This window comes from Aptenodytes patagonicus, chromosome 6 (assembly GCF_965638725.1).
Source record: "Aptenodytes patagonicus chromosome 6, bAptPat1.pri.cur, whole genome shotgun sequence".
Classification (NCBI taxonomy): domain Eukaryota; kingdom Metazoa; phylum Chordata; class Aves; order Sphenisciformes; family Spheniscidae; genus Aptenodytes; species Aptenodytes patagonicus.
The window spans coordinates 13365852-13383833 of NC_134954.1; the positions used below are offsets into that span (position 1 = coordinate 13365852).

General features: G+C 52.1%; 1 protein-coding gene across 8 annotated transcripts in view; it reads left to right on the forward strand.

Moving 5' to 3' along the window:
• Positions 1-3079: 3079 nt before the first annotated feature.
• DVL3 (dishevelled segment polarity protein 3) overlaps positions 3080-17982 on the forward strand; it is a 33531-nt gene continuing 18628 nt past the window's right edge. For all 8 annotated transcript variants that reach the window (XM_076341223.1, XM_076341226.1, XM_076341225.1 and 5 more), the window contains exon 1: positions 3080-3274. In XM_076341223.1, coding sequence (XP_076197338.1) covers positions 3108-3274 — 167 coding nt within the window. In that variant the 5' untranslated portion in view covers positions 3080-3107. The remainder of the gene's footprint in view (positions 3275-17982) is intronic.

Below are 17982 nucleotides of genomic sequence, written 5' to 3' on the forward strand. Positions count from 1 at the left end.
CATGGTGCAGCATCCTTATGGGCAGGTAAGTGTATACTTTTTAAAGGAGCATTAATCACGTTGCTTAAGTATAGGGTGGGCTTGATGGTTTCTATTGCTTTCAGTCAAGATTTATATTTTGTTGGAAGACCAGAAATGCCTTTGAGAGCAACCTTGATTGCGCAATCGTCGCTATCCATCTTTTTGAGCAATGTAAGCAGTATTTTTCTTTTTTCTAAGGCCACAGTAGTCAACTTGTCTGACTTCCCATCTGACATGGATGGATGGATGGATGGATGAACGTCACCTGGTGTTCCTGTATCTTCAGTTAGCGATAGTGCACCTTTTAGAAAAAGGTAGTATTTTTGTGTTGTTCAAAGGTGTAAGCGATGGAACTCAAGTACATCCACCTCTGCTTTGGGCTGTTCCGAGATGCACTAAAATGCCTGGGGCCTGTTTACTCTGTAAGGAGAAGCAATGCTATCAATGCTGCAATTTTTAAATGTAGACATAAGCCAACGGGCTGTTCAGAAACTCTTCCTTGTGGACCTAGAGTGCTCAGCACAATCCCCGACTGCTAATTTCTTTGGCTCTGTGTTCTTAACCTCCATTCGTTAAGAGTGAGTCATACTTCACAAGACCTCTGTGAGCAGTTAAATCAATCTATCGATTGAGTCTATTCAATCACTTGGCCTGTTTTAAAAGAAAAGGCAGCTGTAACAATGAGATTTCATCTCCTACCACCCTGGGGGTGTGTGGCACCCCTCCTCTGGGCTGCACGCGCTCCCTTGGGAGCTCAGCACTTCAGAAAATTGCCCCTTTTGTAACAAAGGTGTCTAACGCGTACGATACAGACTCCAAGGTGCATCCGCAGCTGTGCTGGGAGGTGGGCAAGAGAGTGGCCCTGTCAGGGGAAGACTATAACTCTCTCACATGGGCCCAGCTTTTGGGGCAGGGAGGTGTTGCAAAAGGACTTTAAGATTAGCTCTGTCAGGGTTGACACAGTAAGAAGCAGCTTAAACTAAACTTTTCCATTCCTGACCTGGATTCTTCTTTCCAGGTATGCTGGCTTTTACCACAGAGCTCTGAGCATGAGGAAGTGACAATCTTCCAAGAGCTGATGTGGAAACATGGGAGAGCCTCATGTCTCTTACAACTTCTGCTTACCTGAGGTCTTCCCTTGATTTTTTTTTTTTTTTTTTAATTTAATGTCAGATTCTTCACCCAGTCTAGTAGTGCTGCCCAGATAATTGCTAGCGATGCCTGCAGGACTCTTTCATGCATGAGGAGGCTATTTAGCTCACACCTGCCTGCCAGCCTGAGGAGCTTGGCTCTGTTCCCTATAACATCTCTTAGGCTCCTTTTCCTACGGCAGGTGAGTCTGGCGCTGAGGGCTGGTGATCTAGTCTCACGCCCAATGCAGGCCCACGGTGTGGTTCTTCCTCTGCATTCGTTCCTTCTAATCCAGGATGGTGCAAGGCGGTTCTTGCGCTTCCTGGTGGTGGGTGTTCCCCAAGCTCCGTCCACCCCAGCTTTGCTCTTGGCCACAGCTCCAGGAAACTGCTGATGGAGATGGTTCCTCAGCGCCCCTTGGGTGCTGGCGAGGTGTCCAGACGGGAAGCCAGCCAGCCCAAGACTGCTGCGGCACAGAGGCAAGTCCTAGGGGCTGGGGTCACAGTGCTGATGACTGTAGGTAAGAAAGTGATAGGGTCCGGGGAGAGAGAGGATGGGGAAGAAACCACAGAGCCAAGGGGCTGTTGGAGCTGATGTGTGCACAGTTGAAGAGGCCGCGGTATGTAGAAAGGAGGGTGCTCATGGAGAGCAGAGGAGGGAGTCTGTGTGGTGAGGAAATGAGGCTGGGGAACTTGAAGGGACGCTGCGGTGTCCAGTGCCTGAGTATCAGGGATGGTTGTTGGATGGTGACAAGGGGTTTGGAGGGAAGCCACAGCTGGAGAGGAACTGGAGTGGGAGGTACTGTGCTCCTCTTGTGCAGCTGAGTCCCTGTGTGGGGTGGCCATCAGAGACAGAGTATGGGGAGTTCAAAGGGATCTGGACATGGGAGGACAGGGTAGAGCAGGATATGCCTCATCTTCTGTAAGCTGTACTCGAGGGGCGTGTAGTTGTATGAGGAGCATCAGGAAGGCTGGGAGGTGTGTGAAAAAGGACCAGGGCTGCAGAGATGGAAGGGGAGGCCTGGGGTGTGTACATGAGAAGCAATGGAGGTTGCGGGATGCAGGAGCACATGTGGCACAGGAATGACCATGTGTGTGAAGCAGCATCAGTGAGTGTAAGAGGGGATGAAAGCTGAATGGGGGTGGGGAGCCTGGGAGGGGTATATGGGCGCATGCCAGCTCGCACTGGGAATGTGGGGGCATGGGGGAGTACTAGGCTGTATATAAGGGGATGTGGATGTAAAGTAAAAATCCAAACACAGTCACAGGCGGTGGGGCTGTGCATGGCCAGGGAGGTGATGAGGGATGCAGTCCCCAGGGGCCATGAACCCAGATGGGGTGCAGCAGGAGCAGCGGTGGATGTATGGCCCTGGGGAGAGGGCTGGATGGGAGCGGGTGGGGCTCAGGGGCTGATGGGGGTCAGTTCCAGCTGGGGGGGGGTCTCATATCAGTGCGTGATCTAGCTTGGGGGCAGGGTGCGGGCCTGGATAGTGGCAGGGGTCTGGGTCGAGGATGTGCCGGACCGTGCCCGTCACGGGGTGCCCGTTGAGCCCCGGTCCCGGTCCACCCCGGGATAATGGCTCCGGGTGCAAGCCCGCCCCGGGCTGCCGGCTGGGGTCCGGGCGCGGGCGCGGGCTTGGTCTCGGTCCGCAGCGCGGCCCCCGCGGGGCGCCGGTTCCGGTTCCGGCGGAGCCGGGGCGGCGGGCGGGCGGGCGGGGGAGGAGCCGCCGGAGCCCGAGCTTGCGCTCTGGAGCCGGGCGGCGGTGGGACCCGGAGAACAAGGGGCGCGGGGGGACCGGGCGCGCGGAGGCCGCAGCCGGGCCGGGGCGCGGGCGGGGGCCGGGCGGGGGCCGAGGCCGAGGCGGCGGCCGGGGGTCGCGGGCCGCGCCGGGCCGGGGGCGGAGGAGGAGAGGAGAGGAGGAGGAGGCGGAGGCCTGGCGGCCGGGCAGGGGCGCCATGGCGGCGGCCGAGACGAAGATCATTTACCACCTGGACGAGCAGGAGACGCCGTACCTGGTGAAGCTGCCGATCCCGGCCGAGCGCGTCACCCTCGGCGACTTCAAGGGCCTCCTCAACCGCCCCAACTACAAGTTCTACTTCAAGTCCATGGACGACGACTTCGGGTGAGCGCGGGCCCGGCCCGCCGACCGCCGTGGGGGGGGGGGTGGGGAGGGAGCGAGGCCCCCGTGTCCCCGCATGGGGGGCGGGCTCCCGTGGGCCTCCCAGGGGAGCTGTGGGGGGCGGGCTGCGTGGGCCTGGCTGGGGACATCCGCCCCGCACGCTGCTGGGGGCTGGGGCTGGCTCCCCCCTCCGCCCGGCGAGGGTCCCCCCGGAGCAGCGGGGCTGGGACCGCCGGGGGTGGGCTGGTGACCTTCGGGACTGGTGGCCCCTCTCGTGCCCGATCTGGGGAGGGGGACCCACGTCCATCCTGCAGCCCCATTGCCTTGCCTTGGAGGGGGGCGGGGACGATGCCCCCCTTGTGCCCTGTCTGGGGGGGGTACCCTCGCGTGCACCCTGTCCAGGGAGGCGTGCACCCCCAGTTACCTCACCTGGGGGGGGCTGGTGGCGATACCACCCATGCACCTTCTCTGGGGCTGGTGGCCCCTGTGTGCTGCCACTGGGGACAGCCCCCCATCCTCCCCTTCCCCCATTAGGTGGGGGAAGGTGTCCCCTGCTCACTCCTCTGTGGGGGAGCTGGCGGTGTCCTCCGTGCACCTTCTCTAGAGTGGCACCCCTATGTCTGCCAGAGGCACCTTGGAGGAGATCACCGTCCCATCTGACGATCACCCCCTCCCCGTGCTCACGATGTTTGGGCAGCACCGTGCCTGAGAGGGTATCTGCCAGTGCAGCCCACCTTGGGGGTGTACAGGGGTGGCATCCCCCCCATGTATCCTACTCGGGATTGTCATTCCCCATCTAAAGGGCCTGGGCATTTCCCACTCTGCCTGCCTGGGGAGGGTGCCCCTTGTTCCCTCCGCCAAGAGGGTGTGAGGGTAGTGCCCCTTCCATCAGCCCTTCCCAGGGAATGGATTTGGGGATAGTTTCGTTCTCCTACCATCCATTTTGGGGAGGGCCATCCATTTTGGCAGCTTTGTCCTCCGCATCTCATCTTTGGGAAGAATGGGTAAAGGGGACCAGCCTTCTCCTCCCCTGCCTCCATGGCGAAGGAGTGAGAGCTCTCCACGTGCTGCCCATCTCTGAGCAAGGGGTGTGTACAAGACCTACTCTACCCACGTACATGTCCCATCCTCAGTGTAAGATGTCCCGTGCTTGATCTCTGGGATGGGTCTGTATAGAAGAGGGGTGCAGTCCTGCCTCGCATCCCATCTCCTGCGGGGCAGCTCTCTTCCAATACCGGTATTTTCATCACTTCTTTTGTGATACCCTTTGGTTCCTTCCATCATGCGTGGCTGTTTGGAGGCGAGGAGATATATTGTGTCCCTTGTTTGGATGGTTGTACTGACTAACCTTCTGGGGAGCCCCTGCTGTCTCCTACCTTCGTAAAGTTGGTGACTCTTCTGGGGAGCAAGTACCACATGAAGCCAACTCTCTATAAGACCCTTTGTCGCCACTGTTTTGTCCAGAGTCTTCCTATATTTGACTCTCCTCTAGCCTTTTTGATGACCTCCGTTTCCATCCTGGGAACGTAGCTTCTCTTGGCTTCCACAACGTGTGACCCTTTACCATTCCTAGCACTTTGGTATTTGAAAGAGTTGTATGATCCTCCTTCCTCTGGATTTTTTCCCCCCTCTGAAGATTTAGTATTTACAGTAGGTCTTGTGTACGGAGGCTGAGGCTGCAAAAAGCTTTCAGTTTTATAGTCTTCCTAGTGTCTTCTTATTGCGCCAAATACCTCCCTAGGCTGTGATCTTGGCTCGTACCCTACGTTGAACAGGGCTGGGCCTGTTCAGGGCTTGGATGGAGATCAGTGTGGCTGCCTCGGCAGGGGGTGCTCTCCCCTCTGCAGCCAAATTATCCCAGTGCCCAGGTTCCCGTTAGCCTGGGAGGTGCCAGCTTTCAGATGAGGCTTGAAATTTGGAGTCACTCCTTTGACCACAGTCTGGGACGCTTTGCCTCCCTAAATTCCTCCTGACCCAGTGGAGAGCTTGAGTGCTCAGAAGCTTCCCCATTCTCTCCAGGCAAATAGAAGTCTCCAGCCCTCATTTTCCATAAATTTCCTCAGCAATATCAGTTGTCTGCAGATCGTTTCCTGTCCCTCAGCTGTTGAGTAGTGTTGGGTGCTATGAAACAGCTGCCTCTCCCCGTCTCGGAGGGGACTGTGTTCATTGGTGGGGGAAGCGAATTCTCTGTGCGTGCTGTTTGTAAACAAATGCTTTGGGTTCCTTTGAAATGTTGTTCTTGAAGTGAATTCAAACTTGTCTTGAATGAAACATTGCCATGTGGGTGGGAGAGTGTCTGCGTAACTATAAACAAAGTTTAGTAATAAATAGCAGCGTCTTGTGTTGGGAAGAGGGGTCTGGTGGCAGCAAAGTTCTGTGCTGTGCCTTTTCATCCTCTTCTGTTTCTTTAAGGCTCCACAAGAGGAGGCAGATGGTAGATTAATGAAACTCAACGATAAAGCAGCATAGGGAGTTGTGGATGCTAGCAGAGAGAGGGGAAAATCACTCAGGAAGATGCAGTGAGTTTAGTTGCGTCAGAAATGCATGGGATGAGATTTTTGTTGGGACCAATTCAGCTAATTCTTCTGGGAAGAGTGAACCTCTCTGGAAGGGAAGGTGCAGCTGAGAGGGGTCGGAGGCTGCGTGTGGGCAGCCTGTTCCTTGGTGAAGTCCTGCATGATGAGTTGCGCAGTTGGAGCAGCACGTGGCAAGGCCTTGTGTGGAACAGAGGGGAGAAAGCCTCTCGTGGTGCCACCATGGATGCTCCATCAGGAAAGCTGTCTTTGCTCCTTTCCAGAGAGCTGAAGAACGTGCTGGTAGTTGGCTGGAGCACAGTGGGGAACAGCCAGAGCAGTCCAGCTGTAGCCTTGTCTCTGAGAAGCCCTGGAGCCCCAGGCACCGCTCAAAATAGAATCATAGAATTGTAGAATCATTTAGGTTGGAAAAGACCTTTAAGATCATTGAGTCCAACCAAAATATTTTGTGATCCCTGGTGATTGGTGTCCAGGAGAGAGCAAGCCATTGGTCTGCAGGGAGAGACAGGGACGGAAGGGCAGGAGGCACCTCAGCTGCTTGACTGTAAATGCATGGGCAATTAGTGAAAACCAGGAGGAGATTAACGATGGCTGTATTCAGAAGCTGTGTGCCAAGGAAGGGCGTTGCACTCTCACACGTGTATCCCTCTCGGCCCCTTCCCTCAAGACGCCCTCTGCCCAGCATGGGGATGGCCTGGCTTGTGCTGACAGTTTCTGAGCTAGGCTGGTTTTTGTCAGTTGGGCAGTGTCCAGAAGTAGTACCCAGGGTAAAGCCCCTTTGTGAACGAGATGAGCTATTAACAGTGGATGGCCTTATGGCAGCTGATCAATGAGGAGGAGACCTGCAGATCTGATGGCTCGTGCTTTTTGTCAGCGATTGGACCTTTTGCAGGATCCCTGTGGCATAAGACTAAGTTCTCCTCTCATCTCTTGTTGGGAATGGAGGCATCTCACCTTCTAGGGTCAGCTGGAGCAAGACGTGGTCCAACGTTTCCTCTCACCTCTGTTGCCCAGACTGAATCTGTTTCTCCCTCTTCCTCCTCTTTCCAAGCTGTGGATCTCCAGCCTGGCATTCCCTTCAGCTCGCCCCATCCCCAAGGCAGTATTACAGCCGCAGTCTTGGTGTGTGGGATTTTTCATTCTTTTGTTTATCTTGTTAATATTTGTTTGCTCTGAGAATCAGGGCGGCGATGGAGCAGCTTCAGTGTTTACATCTGCTTGGAAATGTGAACTGAGGCTCCCCAGGGCGGCTGTGGAGTTGTCGGGCTATGCCAGGAGCTTATCCTAGTCAAAGCGCTCGTCCCCAAATTAAGAAGACCCCAGAATGGTGTCACCTCTAGGTGGGAAGGAGGAGAAATGAGAAGATTTCATGCACCCGATCCTGGGGAGAGGAGCTGTGAGCAGCAGGAAGGCTGCAGGGTTTCATTGCGTGGTCTACCAAGCATGTAGTGGGCTACAGCCACAAATAGAGAATCCAGCCTGAGCCCAGTGGCGCGGAGCAGTGACGCAGGGTGCAGATATTTGTGCCCTTGTTGGCTTTGTGTATTGCTAATCCCAGAACTGGAGACATGTGGAGGAGCTAAGCAGACTGGTGGTGGAAGTATGGCAGTACATAGATGTGGTACCCTCTTCTTGGACCTGAGATACTTTGTGTGGATGTGCCTCTCTGTGAAGTGTGGAACTACCCTTAGCCTGCCAACCTTGCCCTCGTTAGAGAAGGAAGGGTTTTTTTCTTCTACAGCTTGAGTCTTTTTATTCAACATTTTACAGGTGAGATCTGTGTGCTGGTCAGCAGGAGAGAGCCTTAGATCAGTGCAGTGCTATGACTGCTTGTGAGATCCATGTTCTCCATTAAGCCACCCGCAGGCTTTTCATGGGGTTTTGAACAGACTTTTTAATTTCTTTCTTTTTTTGTTCCTAATCTGTAAAATGGAAATTCTAACAGTGCTCCTGTGCTTTGTCTTGTCCACTTGACACTGTGAGCTTCTTGGGCGAACATTCGTGTGGATCTTAGCATGACAGAGCTCTCAATTCCATAGAGGTGCTGCAAGAACAGTACTGTAAATTCTCCTGGGGACCTGTGCAGTTGGGAAGGGAACATCTATGCTGATGGTCTGTGGTAGTTTGTAGTTTGCTGGGATGTGGGCTTCAGTGATGTGTAAAGTGTTGCCTCCTGCCCAAGTCCATTGTGAGAAACTTATATGTCTTCTCACCAGCCGGGTTGTGTGCATGTTTGCCCCAGCTGAACTACAGGTTTGACTTTTCATCTGGCCAGGTGACTGGTACAACTCTGAGGATATTCTTATATCAATTGAAATGTGGTTTCTTTTGACTCATTTTTTGCTTGTAGTTGATGCTGCTCATTTTCTGTCAATCGAAAGGTGTTCCACAGGGGCATGCTAAAGTTTAATTTAAACTTTTCAAAGCAGTTTCAGTTAAATGAGTGCAATTTGTGCATCCAGGTAAGTCCTCAGCACCTGGCCTGAAGTTCTATCTCGTTTTCCCATAAATTCTGGAGTGCCTGAAAATTTTAGTTTCTTCTGTGTGTGGAGAAAGCACTTGGGTGATCATTTTGCTTATCTCCACTTCACTCAGCCACCTCTCCTATTCCAGGCTGGAGAGCAGAAGGGCCTGCTTCTCCTGCAAGGGGACCATCCCTCCCTCCCTCCCTCCCCATCTCACCTACTTGCTCTGCATTGCCGGGAGGACACCAGTGATTAGAGGTACAGTGGTGGGATGGTGCTGCTCCTCCCACCACTGCTGGTTTCTCCCTCTTGCAGGTCTTGATTCCAATTTTAACTTCAGAGCTGTGGTGAGTGATTCCTAGGTCTTAACCGTCAAGTGAAAATTGGTATCCAACTAATCACTAGCCCGGTATCTAATCCAGACCTGCTTAATTATCACCTGCTCTCCGAAGCCGGGTACGACACAGTGATTAGGGCAACGCTCTGGATGCAGAACAAAGCGGGTGCTGCTGGAATTCCCAGGGCAGGGGTCAGATGCCATTGGTATTTGGCGACCTCATCTCCTGCACATGTGCATGGGGAAACGTGTTGACGCTCACTGAAAGGCTGAGTGATTTATTTTTATTGCAGGGTCTTTTTGAAATTGATGCCAGCAGTGACTGTCCTTCTGGCTGGAAGTGTTTGGAGCTGGGGAAGGGATCCTAAACTTAATAAGCAGTGTCAGTCCCTAAGCAGTGGTGAGCCGCTGGCATGGTGCCCCTGCCTTTCCTGCCAGCTCTTTGTAGCATTAGTTGGGGGAGTTGTTTTATTTTGATTTTTGGAACTTTATTTTTTAAATTTTGAATTGGAAACCACTGTGTGCAGAAGACCTTTGCCTGTCCCATGCCCCTGGTGGAGAGTGCTTCCATGTTAGCGTGGATTTCATGCAGGGAGAGGTTGGCAAGAGGTCTGTGAGCAAAAGGGCCTCCAAAACTGCATGCGACTCCCTTGCATCCTTACGTCCTTTGTGGTGCTTCTGTCTGAGTGACAGCATTGGCCTGGCTGTGAGGTGGCCGTCACTTTTCTTCATCTTCTGGTCGGTCCCTGTCCTTTCTGTGTGGAGGGTAGCACTTAGCTATGTGAGAGGCCACAGCACCCCATCCCTTGCGCTCCCCGTTCCGGAGGATGCGTGGTTCCCTGCCTGCTCACGTGAGATGTGCTGCCCCGGTTAGCTAGGGTCCACCGGAGATTATTTTTTGGACATTTTTGCATGTATGTTACTGCAGCCTGTGCCTCTGTCTCCCGGGCTGCTGAGGATTTGGCAGAGAGCTGCTAACCACTGTCTGCACTTGTGGTGGGAAGTTCCTGTAATGCTGCCTGTGCTGGGGGGTGGCCCATCGATATTGGAGCTGATCCTGGCTGTAGCTGCTGCTGGAGGCTGTTTCCACGTGTCGTGGCGGTGGTGGTGGTGGGCCACAGCAGTGCCAGGGCTGGGGTGCAGATGGAGAGGGTTAGTTAATGGTATTCGCTCCTTCCCTGGGTTGTATTGTCTGCGCCTGGCAGTGTGTGTCCTGCTGTTCAGACCCAGCTATTACTGACTCCGTAGGTGTCCAGCTTTGTCTGTTGTGGTTGGAGCTGTGCTCTGAAGGCCACATTGGATGGCAGTCGTAGCCTGGTTTCTTTGCCCAGGGGTGGCGTTCGGAAAGCCAAGTTAGCCAAATTGGGCTGCAGACCAATTTCCCTAAGGCCTTGTCTGTACTATGCAAACAATGAAGCTTTACAACAGCTATTGAACTTGTTTGCAGCTAGAGCTGGTCAGAATTTTTTTTTTTTTGACTGAATGTATTTTCTCCCAAAATATGGTGTTATGTTGAAGCCAGCATTTTTCTTGGAGAGGTATTGTTTTCAATTATGTTTTTGATGGGAATGTTTCTTAATTTTGAGCCTCTCTTGTCATCTCTGAAAAAAAGAGAAAGGTCAAGAAACCTTTGCCTATCCATGAGAACGCAGCTGTTTTGATGCAGTTCTGTGTTTTGAAATCATCTGGAGGACTTTGCTCCTCCAAATTCCTGCACAGAGCAAAAACCTACCTTGACGTCTCAGAAATTGCCATGAAGTAAATCTGTGTGCCCTGACTGTCTGTGGTGCAGCTCTGCTCCAACATGGTTAGGTCTCTGAGGTCAAGGCCAAATACCATTAAAAATGGCTCATCAACCACCATAATCTGGGTCGTGACCTGAGCATTGTTCGTTGCTATGGGATGATAGTGGTGGCTCCACTGCTCAGTCTTCTGGTTCCTGCTGCAATACAGCTTTTGAGAGTTTCGTCGAGAACTTGGCCATTCCCAAATCCCAGACCGTGGCTCACCTGCAGAGTGGGTACTGGATCTTCTGGGTGGTGGCGCAAGGAGTGATGTTCCTTCCTGTGCGGCTACGGTGGGAGCAGGAGAGGCAGCGTTTCGTAATGGACTCTGAGAAGGAAGTGCTGGCTTGCAGGGATGGAGGCAGACGGCCTGTGTGCTCGGAGCACTGAGCCTTCAGTAAGTCCCCCTTCTCCAGCATGCTTCTGGCCTCCTTCACCTGTGATTTTCCCACCTGGTCTCCCAGCAGGCAGAGACATCTGGGTCCGCAGCCTTGGGGCCTGAACTCTTGAAGGTGGAGGTAGTTACCCACCACCACGTGTTTGGGAATGCTCAGGGAAGAAGGGCGCTGTGAGTATAAGCAAAGAAAATCTGGTTTCTCCTGCAGCTTTTGTGCTGCACAGATGTGTTTGGCTTCAGTCCTCTCTCAGGGTGGGCATCAGGCCCTCCCTCTAGACTTGAAGGCTGTATATGTAGAGGTGTAGGGAGCATAGTTGAAATTCCTCAAGTCCTTTTTGAGCTCATGGTACTTAAAGTGGTGGGAAGCCTCTTGCATGTCTGCACGGCAGTTGCTGAACTGTTCTGAGCTGAGGGTATCTGGTGTAATGAAGTGCTACTCCTCCTTGACTGCATCCAAATAGATATAACAATGTTGTGGTTTAGGATATTTGATCTGTGTAAAAGCCCATGAAGGAGAGCTGGGTTTGCAGAACACAGTGGAGACTGCGCCTGCAGGAAATTGCCTTCATGTTGTCACACCAGCTTTGCATCGTGCTGCACATCTGATGAGACAGCAGTCAGGGCTGTGTGTTTTTGGTGTTTCCTATTGATTTCCTCCTCTCTCCATCCCTTGTTTGTTATTCGGAGCCTGCCCTTCTGACCTGTGCTGGATGGATGGTGGTTTTGCAGAAGGGGGATGTGGCACCACATGGCTGTGTTACTGTTTGTCCCGGCAGTGCTCGCTTGTTAGGCAGTAGCTAGCAAGTTAAGTAAAACTTAATCCTGCCAGTGGCTGCTGTTGGAAATTTTTGGACCAAATCCTTTTGTGAAGGCTTTTTGGAAGGCGTTGAAGTAAGGTACAAATCTGGGAATTAGTCTAATCTCTGTGACTTTGTTTTGTCCATGTGCTTATCTGTGTAATGCCATGGTGGCCTTAGGAGAGTATGTGAGCTCTTGGGCCGTGAATATCACTGTCTCCAAGGACTGCGTTAGCTTGCAGAGCTGTAGTATCTCCCTGAGCCCCTGATCTGAAGCTCTTGGTTTCACTTATTTCCTTCGCTGTGTTGTTATTGCTGTGGCACTAATATTGAGCCCGTCCAGGAATGGGCTGAAATTCTCTGGAGGCTTTGGCAGGCAGAGATGCCTGGTGCTGACCTTCCTGTGCTGTATCGCAGTGGAAGGTTGGGACTGTTGTGGTTGTTGTATCAGTTATTTATTAAAGGAGACGTGCCAGAGGCATTATTTTTCCAGTCACAGCTAGCTATTGAAGGCAGCAGAAGCAGCATTTGGGTACCGTGCTCCACTAAGTCCTCTGTGTTGGTTATCCCCTCACTGGGGCATCTGTCCATGTGTCTTGTTGGCTAAAATTTGCTATTTTGTGAGAACTGGAGGAAAAGAGATACAGTGAGTGGTGACTGAATCGCTGCAGTGGGAGTCCGTCCTTCTGGTCCTGGCTGAAAACATGAGCTGAAGGGGGAAAGGCTTTCTCGCATGACTGGGAGCAGAGATCCGTTTCTGGGAGAGCTGGCACTGGCTGCTGTGTGGGAAGGTCTTTCCTCTGCTGTTTTTTGACCTGCCCCTAGGGTTTGGAGAGGAATTTATTTGCTACGTGGCCCCTCTGATAGCTGGCAGCTGTCTCTGTGATAGGCTGGGAATTCAGGGTCTGGGTAACAGAGGCTGTGGGCTTTTCCTTGTTTTCTGATAGCTGGCAGCTCCTGCCATGATGGACTGGTTCTGAGGACACTGAGGGTCTGCCGGAGGGGTCTGTGTTTTGGGAGCTCTGGCTCTGTATGGATTATCATAGCGGGGAAGCTGATGTGAGTGCGTTAGCCTGCCCACTTGCTGGGCTTCAGCATTTTCCCTCAGCATTGCTCTGACCTACTCTGACCTGCTTGAGATTCATGGTCCTTTTGTGTCTCACCATCTGTGAGCAAATAGGTTGTCCCCTGCACACTGCACTGTGCCACGCTGCCGTTGTTGACAACCAGAGCAGTGTCAGAAGTGCGGTTGACAAACCTGGCTTTGTGGCCTGATGTGATCAGCAGGGCAGGGGCAAGGAGAAGGCTGCTGCTGTGCTGATGGCTGTTAGCTGGGTTGGCCCCAGGGCGCAGCAGCTTCTCACATTGAAGCTTTTTTCAGAAGCTGTGATGGATATGCAAACTCCATACTTCTGTTTGCATACGGCTAACGAGCTGTCCCAGTTCATTCAGCTCTGCCTAGCTCAACCAGTATTTTAGTGCCATTCACAAGAGAGATTTGTCTGTGGGCCCAGCTGAGGCTGTGCTATACTGCAAGCCCATATAGGGGCTTAATGCAGGAATTCTTGCCATTGCACTGTGTTCATTTGAATTTTTTCTTACTGGCTTTTGTAGCTCTGAGAGGGATGGATTTTCATGGATCTAGCTGCACAGTTGAGTCCCTTATGGCAGACCTCTCAGTTGTCTTACACCCGGAGCTGGTAAATGCACACCTTTAGGCCCTGAAGGGGCTCCTGTGAGATGGATTTTCCTTTCAGATTTCAGCTGGGGCCAAAAGGTGGGTTAGTTAAAGGTGGGTTAGTTTGGGAAAACTCTTAAGATTATGCCCTGCCAGGCATCCTGGAAGCAGCAGAACAGTTTTGGGGTGGCAACATCTGCTTCAGCTTAGGGTACACTCTGTCTGGGTTTCCTTGGTGCAGCTCTGACTTACCGCAGAGGTATGTAACATCTATACAGGATGTGCACGTTGAGTCTGATGTGTCTGAGCTGGGTCAGACTTGCGCAGCATGTGTCTGTGCTTCTGAATCCCCCACACAGAAACACGGGAGCCTGCTACAGCAGTCTTTTTTTTTTTTTTTTTTTTTTTTTTTTTTAATATATTGCCAGTGTGGGACACTTTAAAAATCTTTTGGTGCCTTCATACAGTGTTACCTTTGGTGCAGTTGGTACCTGTGCTCTGGTAATAGGAAGCTGCATGGCACACATGCTCTCCCGTGTAGTGAGATGTGTAGACTGGAGGTGGAGACTGTCTGGCCATGTTATCTGCAGGGATCAGGTGAGCTCCTGGTCGGTCAACACATGGTGCTGGCACAAAGTATTTGTGATGACTTTACATGTGACTAAGGGAGAGATGCTTCATGGGAAATTGATGTCAGTATCACAGATAATCAGGAAGCTCAGAATCAGGGTCTTGTAACTCGACTGTCATCAGCAGATCCACAGACATGGGAAATGGCGCTATTGCAGTAATAACGTGTGATGAGTCTTTCTGGGCTGCTGTTGGGAGTAGTTAATGTGTAGAGCAACCAGTTCAACACAGTTTACCAAGCTCAGTGGGATGCATTACAGACTGCAGACAGGTTGTGCTGCCTTCCACTGCACTTCTCCATCCTTGAAGGACCTGGGAGTTGGCAGCTGTGGTTTTGAGATCCTCCGCAAGAGGAACATTTCATGTCACATGTGATGGTGTCTTCTGGAGGTCACTGACTGTTATCCAGCCTTTGGTGCAGTTGTTAGAGGTGGCAGGTGGGAAGGTTTTGAATGGTATGTGGCAGGGTCAGGCCCGGGAGTTCACAGTGTCAAAGAAAAGCAGCAGCTCTGAGTTGGACTTGGTCCTGCAGAGGTGGGGTATGTTGCTGTAGTAATCCAAAGCACCGTCCTCTTCTAAATTGTGAGGAAACTTACCCTCTTGGTGAAAAGGCTGCTGATCCCTGGTGTAGAGGTGAGTCCTGGCAGGATCTGGATTGAGTTCTGTACATGGCATCTCACACAGACTACGGACTAATGCCAGTCATCGCTTATAGCTGGGCTGATGAGACAGAGAAGTCTGGCTGCTTGCAGAAAATACCTTCCTTCCAGATCGAGACTGAGACAGATGGCCTGCAGCCTGTTTCAATAAATCTCTGACACTTCTTTGGAGGAGTCCTAGGCAGGTGATGGTCTCCTGACTACCTAGATACTGCTTTGTCCAATGGAACATCCATCAGGTGTCAGGAGGAGTCCTGTGGGCCAGGGCTTTCAGAAAGGAAGGAAAAAGAAGCGAGTATTTTTGTTGCTGAGAGTAAACCAGCAGCACAGTGGAGACAGCTCACATTTTCCCTGCTTCTTGGCTAATCAGGTTCCTTTTAATTTACGGTAATTGATTGGCTCCTGCTTTATGGCTCTCATCCGCTTTCTGGACCTCTAGTTGAGTGAGTTGTGTACCAGCACATGCTTGGTTTGGTCAGGACTGGAGCATCTTTCTTGTCTCTTTCTTCCAGCAGTTGAACAGTATTTGCTTGTTTGCTGGATGATGGCTGGAGGGCAAGCTTGACTGGCCTGGTAAAGGGTGCTTGGTAGGAGATTGCTCGTTGTATTGTTCAAGGCCTTGGCCCTGTGTCTTGAAAGGAGTTTGGTGAAGATGACTGGTATTAGCTGAAATAAATGAAGTATATAAAAGGCTACTAAAATACGCTCTATTTGCTGTCTCTCTGTACAGGGAATTTCTTGTACCATCCCCTGCACTGACACCATCAAAGGCAGGAGACCAGGTGAAACAGCTAGCCTTCCTCTACCTTTGATTGGTTTTGTCTACTAGTAGACCTATGTAGGAGCTGATCGTTTAAACCGTTGGTTTTCTTCAAGTTCTTCCTGGCTTGCTGACAATTTCCTGAGAGTGAAGTGAATAGTTCAGGTTGTGCTAAAAATTATCCAGGGCCCAAAGGTGAGGAAGAAAAAGAACACATGTCCCTGTCCTAGTGATGGTCAGAAATGGTTCTTATGAGCGTTTAGACCCCTCATGCTGTCTGCTGCCTCCTGCATTTTAGGACCAGAGGGACGTAGTATCACTGTTTGCCCTTTTTTCAGAGTGCTGCAACAGCCTGGGATCGGGGACAAAGTTCTTCCTTTGCCACCACGCAGCTGTTGTGGCTCTGAAAGGCTCTTCTTTGCGTGAGTCCTTCTCATTGTCTTCGGCAAATGTTTTGTGGTGGAACTTAGTTTTGAGCTTTATTAACTCCCTGTTGGTTTTATAGTGGTTCTCTGTATGCCTTATAGACCCAGTTAGCAGAGATGTTGCTGATGGTAGACCAGCTGGATGTGAAGAGTAGGTGCAGTCATCTAGAGCCTGTTATCCTTCAAGGCCCCTTCACACGAGGTAGGAGGTTGGGCTGGTTTCCTTGGGAGACTCTTGCAAAGTTGTTTGTGCCAGGGGAGAGTAATGTGAGCTGGTCAGTGTCTTGAGGGCAGGACATGTGCGAAGGCTGTTTTGTCATCTCCTACTGGAGATCTGTCATTGAATACAAATTAATTGTTAATGTGATGGGGAAAGCAAACCTCACTCCTCCTCTCCACAGACATCTGCCTTGGTCTGTGCCTTCCCAGACCTGCTCTGGAGGTGGCTGGCTAGCAGAAAGGTGCTCTAAGAGCAGAGGGCTGGTGCTGGGTAGGGCTGCTGTGCTGGCAGCCCTGGACAAGGGGGTGCTGGCAAGCAGACTGCTCTGTGGCAGCTCCCTGCTTCCCCAGGTGTGGAAGTCCAAGCTTTCAGACTGTTTCCCACCCTCCCCCTCTTCCCATTTTCCCCTTCTCCTCTCCTTGCTCTCCCGCTGAGTTGATGCTTTTCCAGGAATGAGCTGTACTGCTGGCCCAGCACATTCCACAGCAGTAGCGCTTTCTTGGCAGGAGCCTTGCCTGCTGTTAAGAAAAAGCAGGACTGACTTGGCGTCCCTCAGCTGAGGGCCAGGAAAGGAAGGCCTGGTCCTACCTTCCTCACGGTGCGTGCAGAGCCTTCCCGGACATCGTGCCCCTCTCCCTTGCCTATTGCGTATGTGCTAATGTTTTCCCAGCAGTCCTTGGAGCCCTTCACAGCTCCTCACTGTTGTCTTAACTGGCGTGAAGTCCCTGGGCATTGCAAGGGAGCCTGTTGCTTTTCTAGCCAGCCTAGAGAGGGGTGGGTGACTTCTGTGAATTGCAAGGAATTCCCTGTGGGGCCCAGACACCTCTTCCATGAACTTCTTGATAAGATGTTGTTGCACCCTTTGTGTTTTGCTACCTGCAGTAGCTGGGTAAACCCTTGTTCCACCTCTCTGCACAGTCCCTTTCTCTTTGTTGGCAGGAGCTGCTGTGTTGCAGCTCTGCGTTATGGGCTCTTCCCATCATCTGTACCCAGACAGAGCTAAGTGTCACAGCAGACCAAGCCTCCTCCGGTTTGCTTGCCATCTCACAACATGTATATGAACCATAGCAACTGCATCAGGATTTTACCCTGTCTCATACACGTCTCCATTCAGCTGAGGCCTCTTTGGGCCTGTTTCCTATCCCGCCTTGAATACACGGCCAGCTTTTGGTCACTGCTGTGTCTGTGGATGTCTTGGTTCCATGAAGGTCATTTCTGCAGACATTTAACCTCAAATCTTTCTTTCTCACGATGGTATCCTTGTGTTGGGCCATCCAAGCTCTTAGAGTTGTTGAGGAGCTGAAACTGAGCTATCAGGGTGAAGATCCTGTCTGGGCTTCTGCTGGGAGTTCCCGTTTGTCCTGATTTCCAATTCAAAGAGACTGAAAGTGTCACTGAACCTTCTGGGGCTTGGAGAATGTTTCCTTTGATGATGTCTCTAAATGTCCTTCTGGGGGTTGGAAGCATCGCTTGGGCAGGGCGGGATTAATTAGTGTGGAGGTGCCTCCTGCAGTCCCCATGCAGCTTCCTCCTCCCGGTCCGAGGACAGGCCTGTTGGGCTTGTTTGTAGAGCAGTGCTGCAGCCAGATGGTCCCTCCGGAGATCAAGGCGGGAGGGGCCGCCAGGGCTCTTGGGCTCACTTCGAAATCAAAGTCTGTAGCTTTGCTTTGATAAGTGCTGCTCCTGGGCAGGCCTGTGAGATCGGGTGGCTCGTTCCTAAATGCCATTCCTTTTCCAGTCTTTGCACTAGATGAACAGGAGGTCTGTCCTCTGTCATCTCCCGCCCAGTGATGCCTGTAGGACTGAGCACAGGTCCAGCTGGAGCCAAGCATCTCCTGGACAGGGGGGCTGTGGTTGTCCTGGTGTATGTCCAGTAGAGTGATTGCAAATGTCTTGATGAGGGGTTCTTGGGGAAAACAGTTGCCATCTTAGATGTGTGTTCAGCCCCTGCCTGAGTGACTGTGGGGGGAAAGCACAGCAAGCTGTGGGGTGCATGGGGAGGCTGTGGGGCAGCAGTGGTGAGCG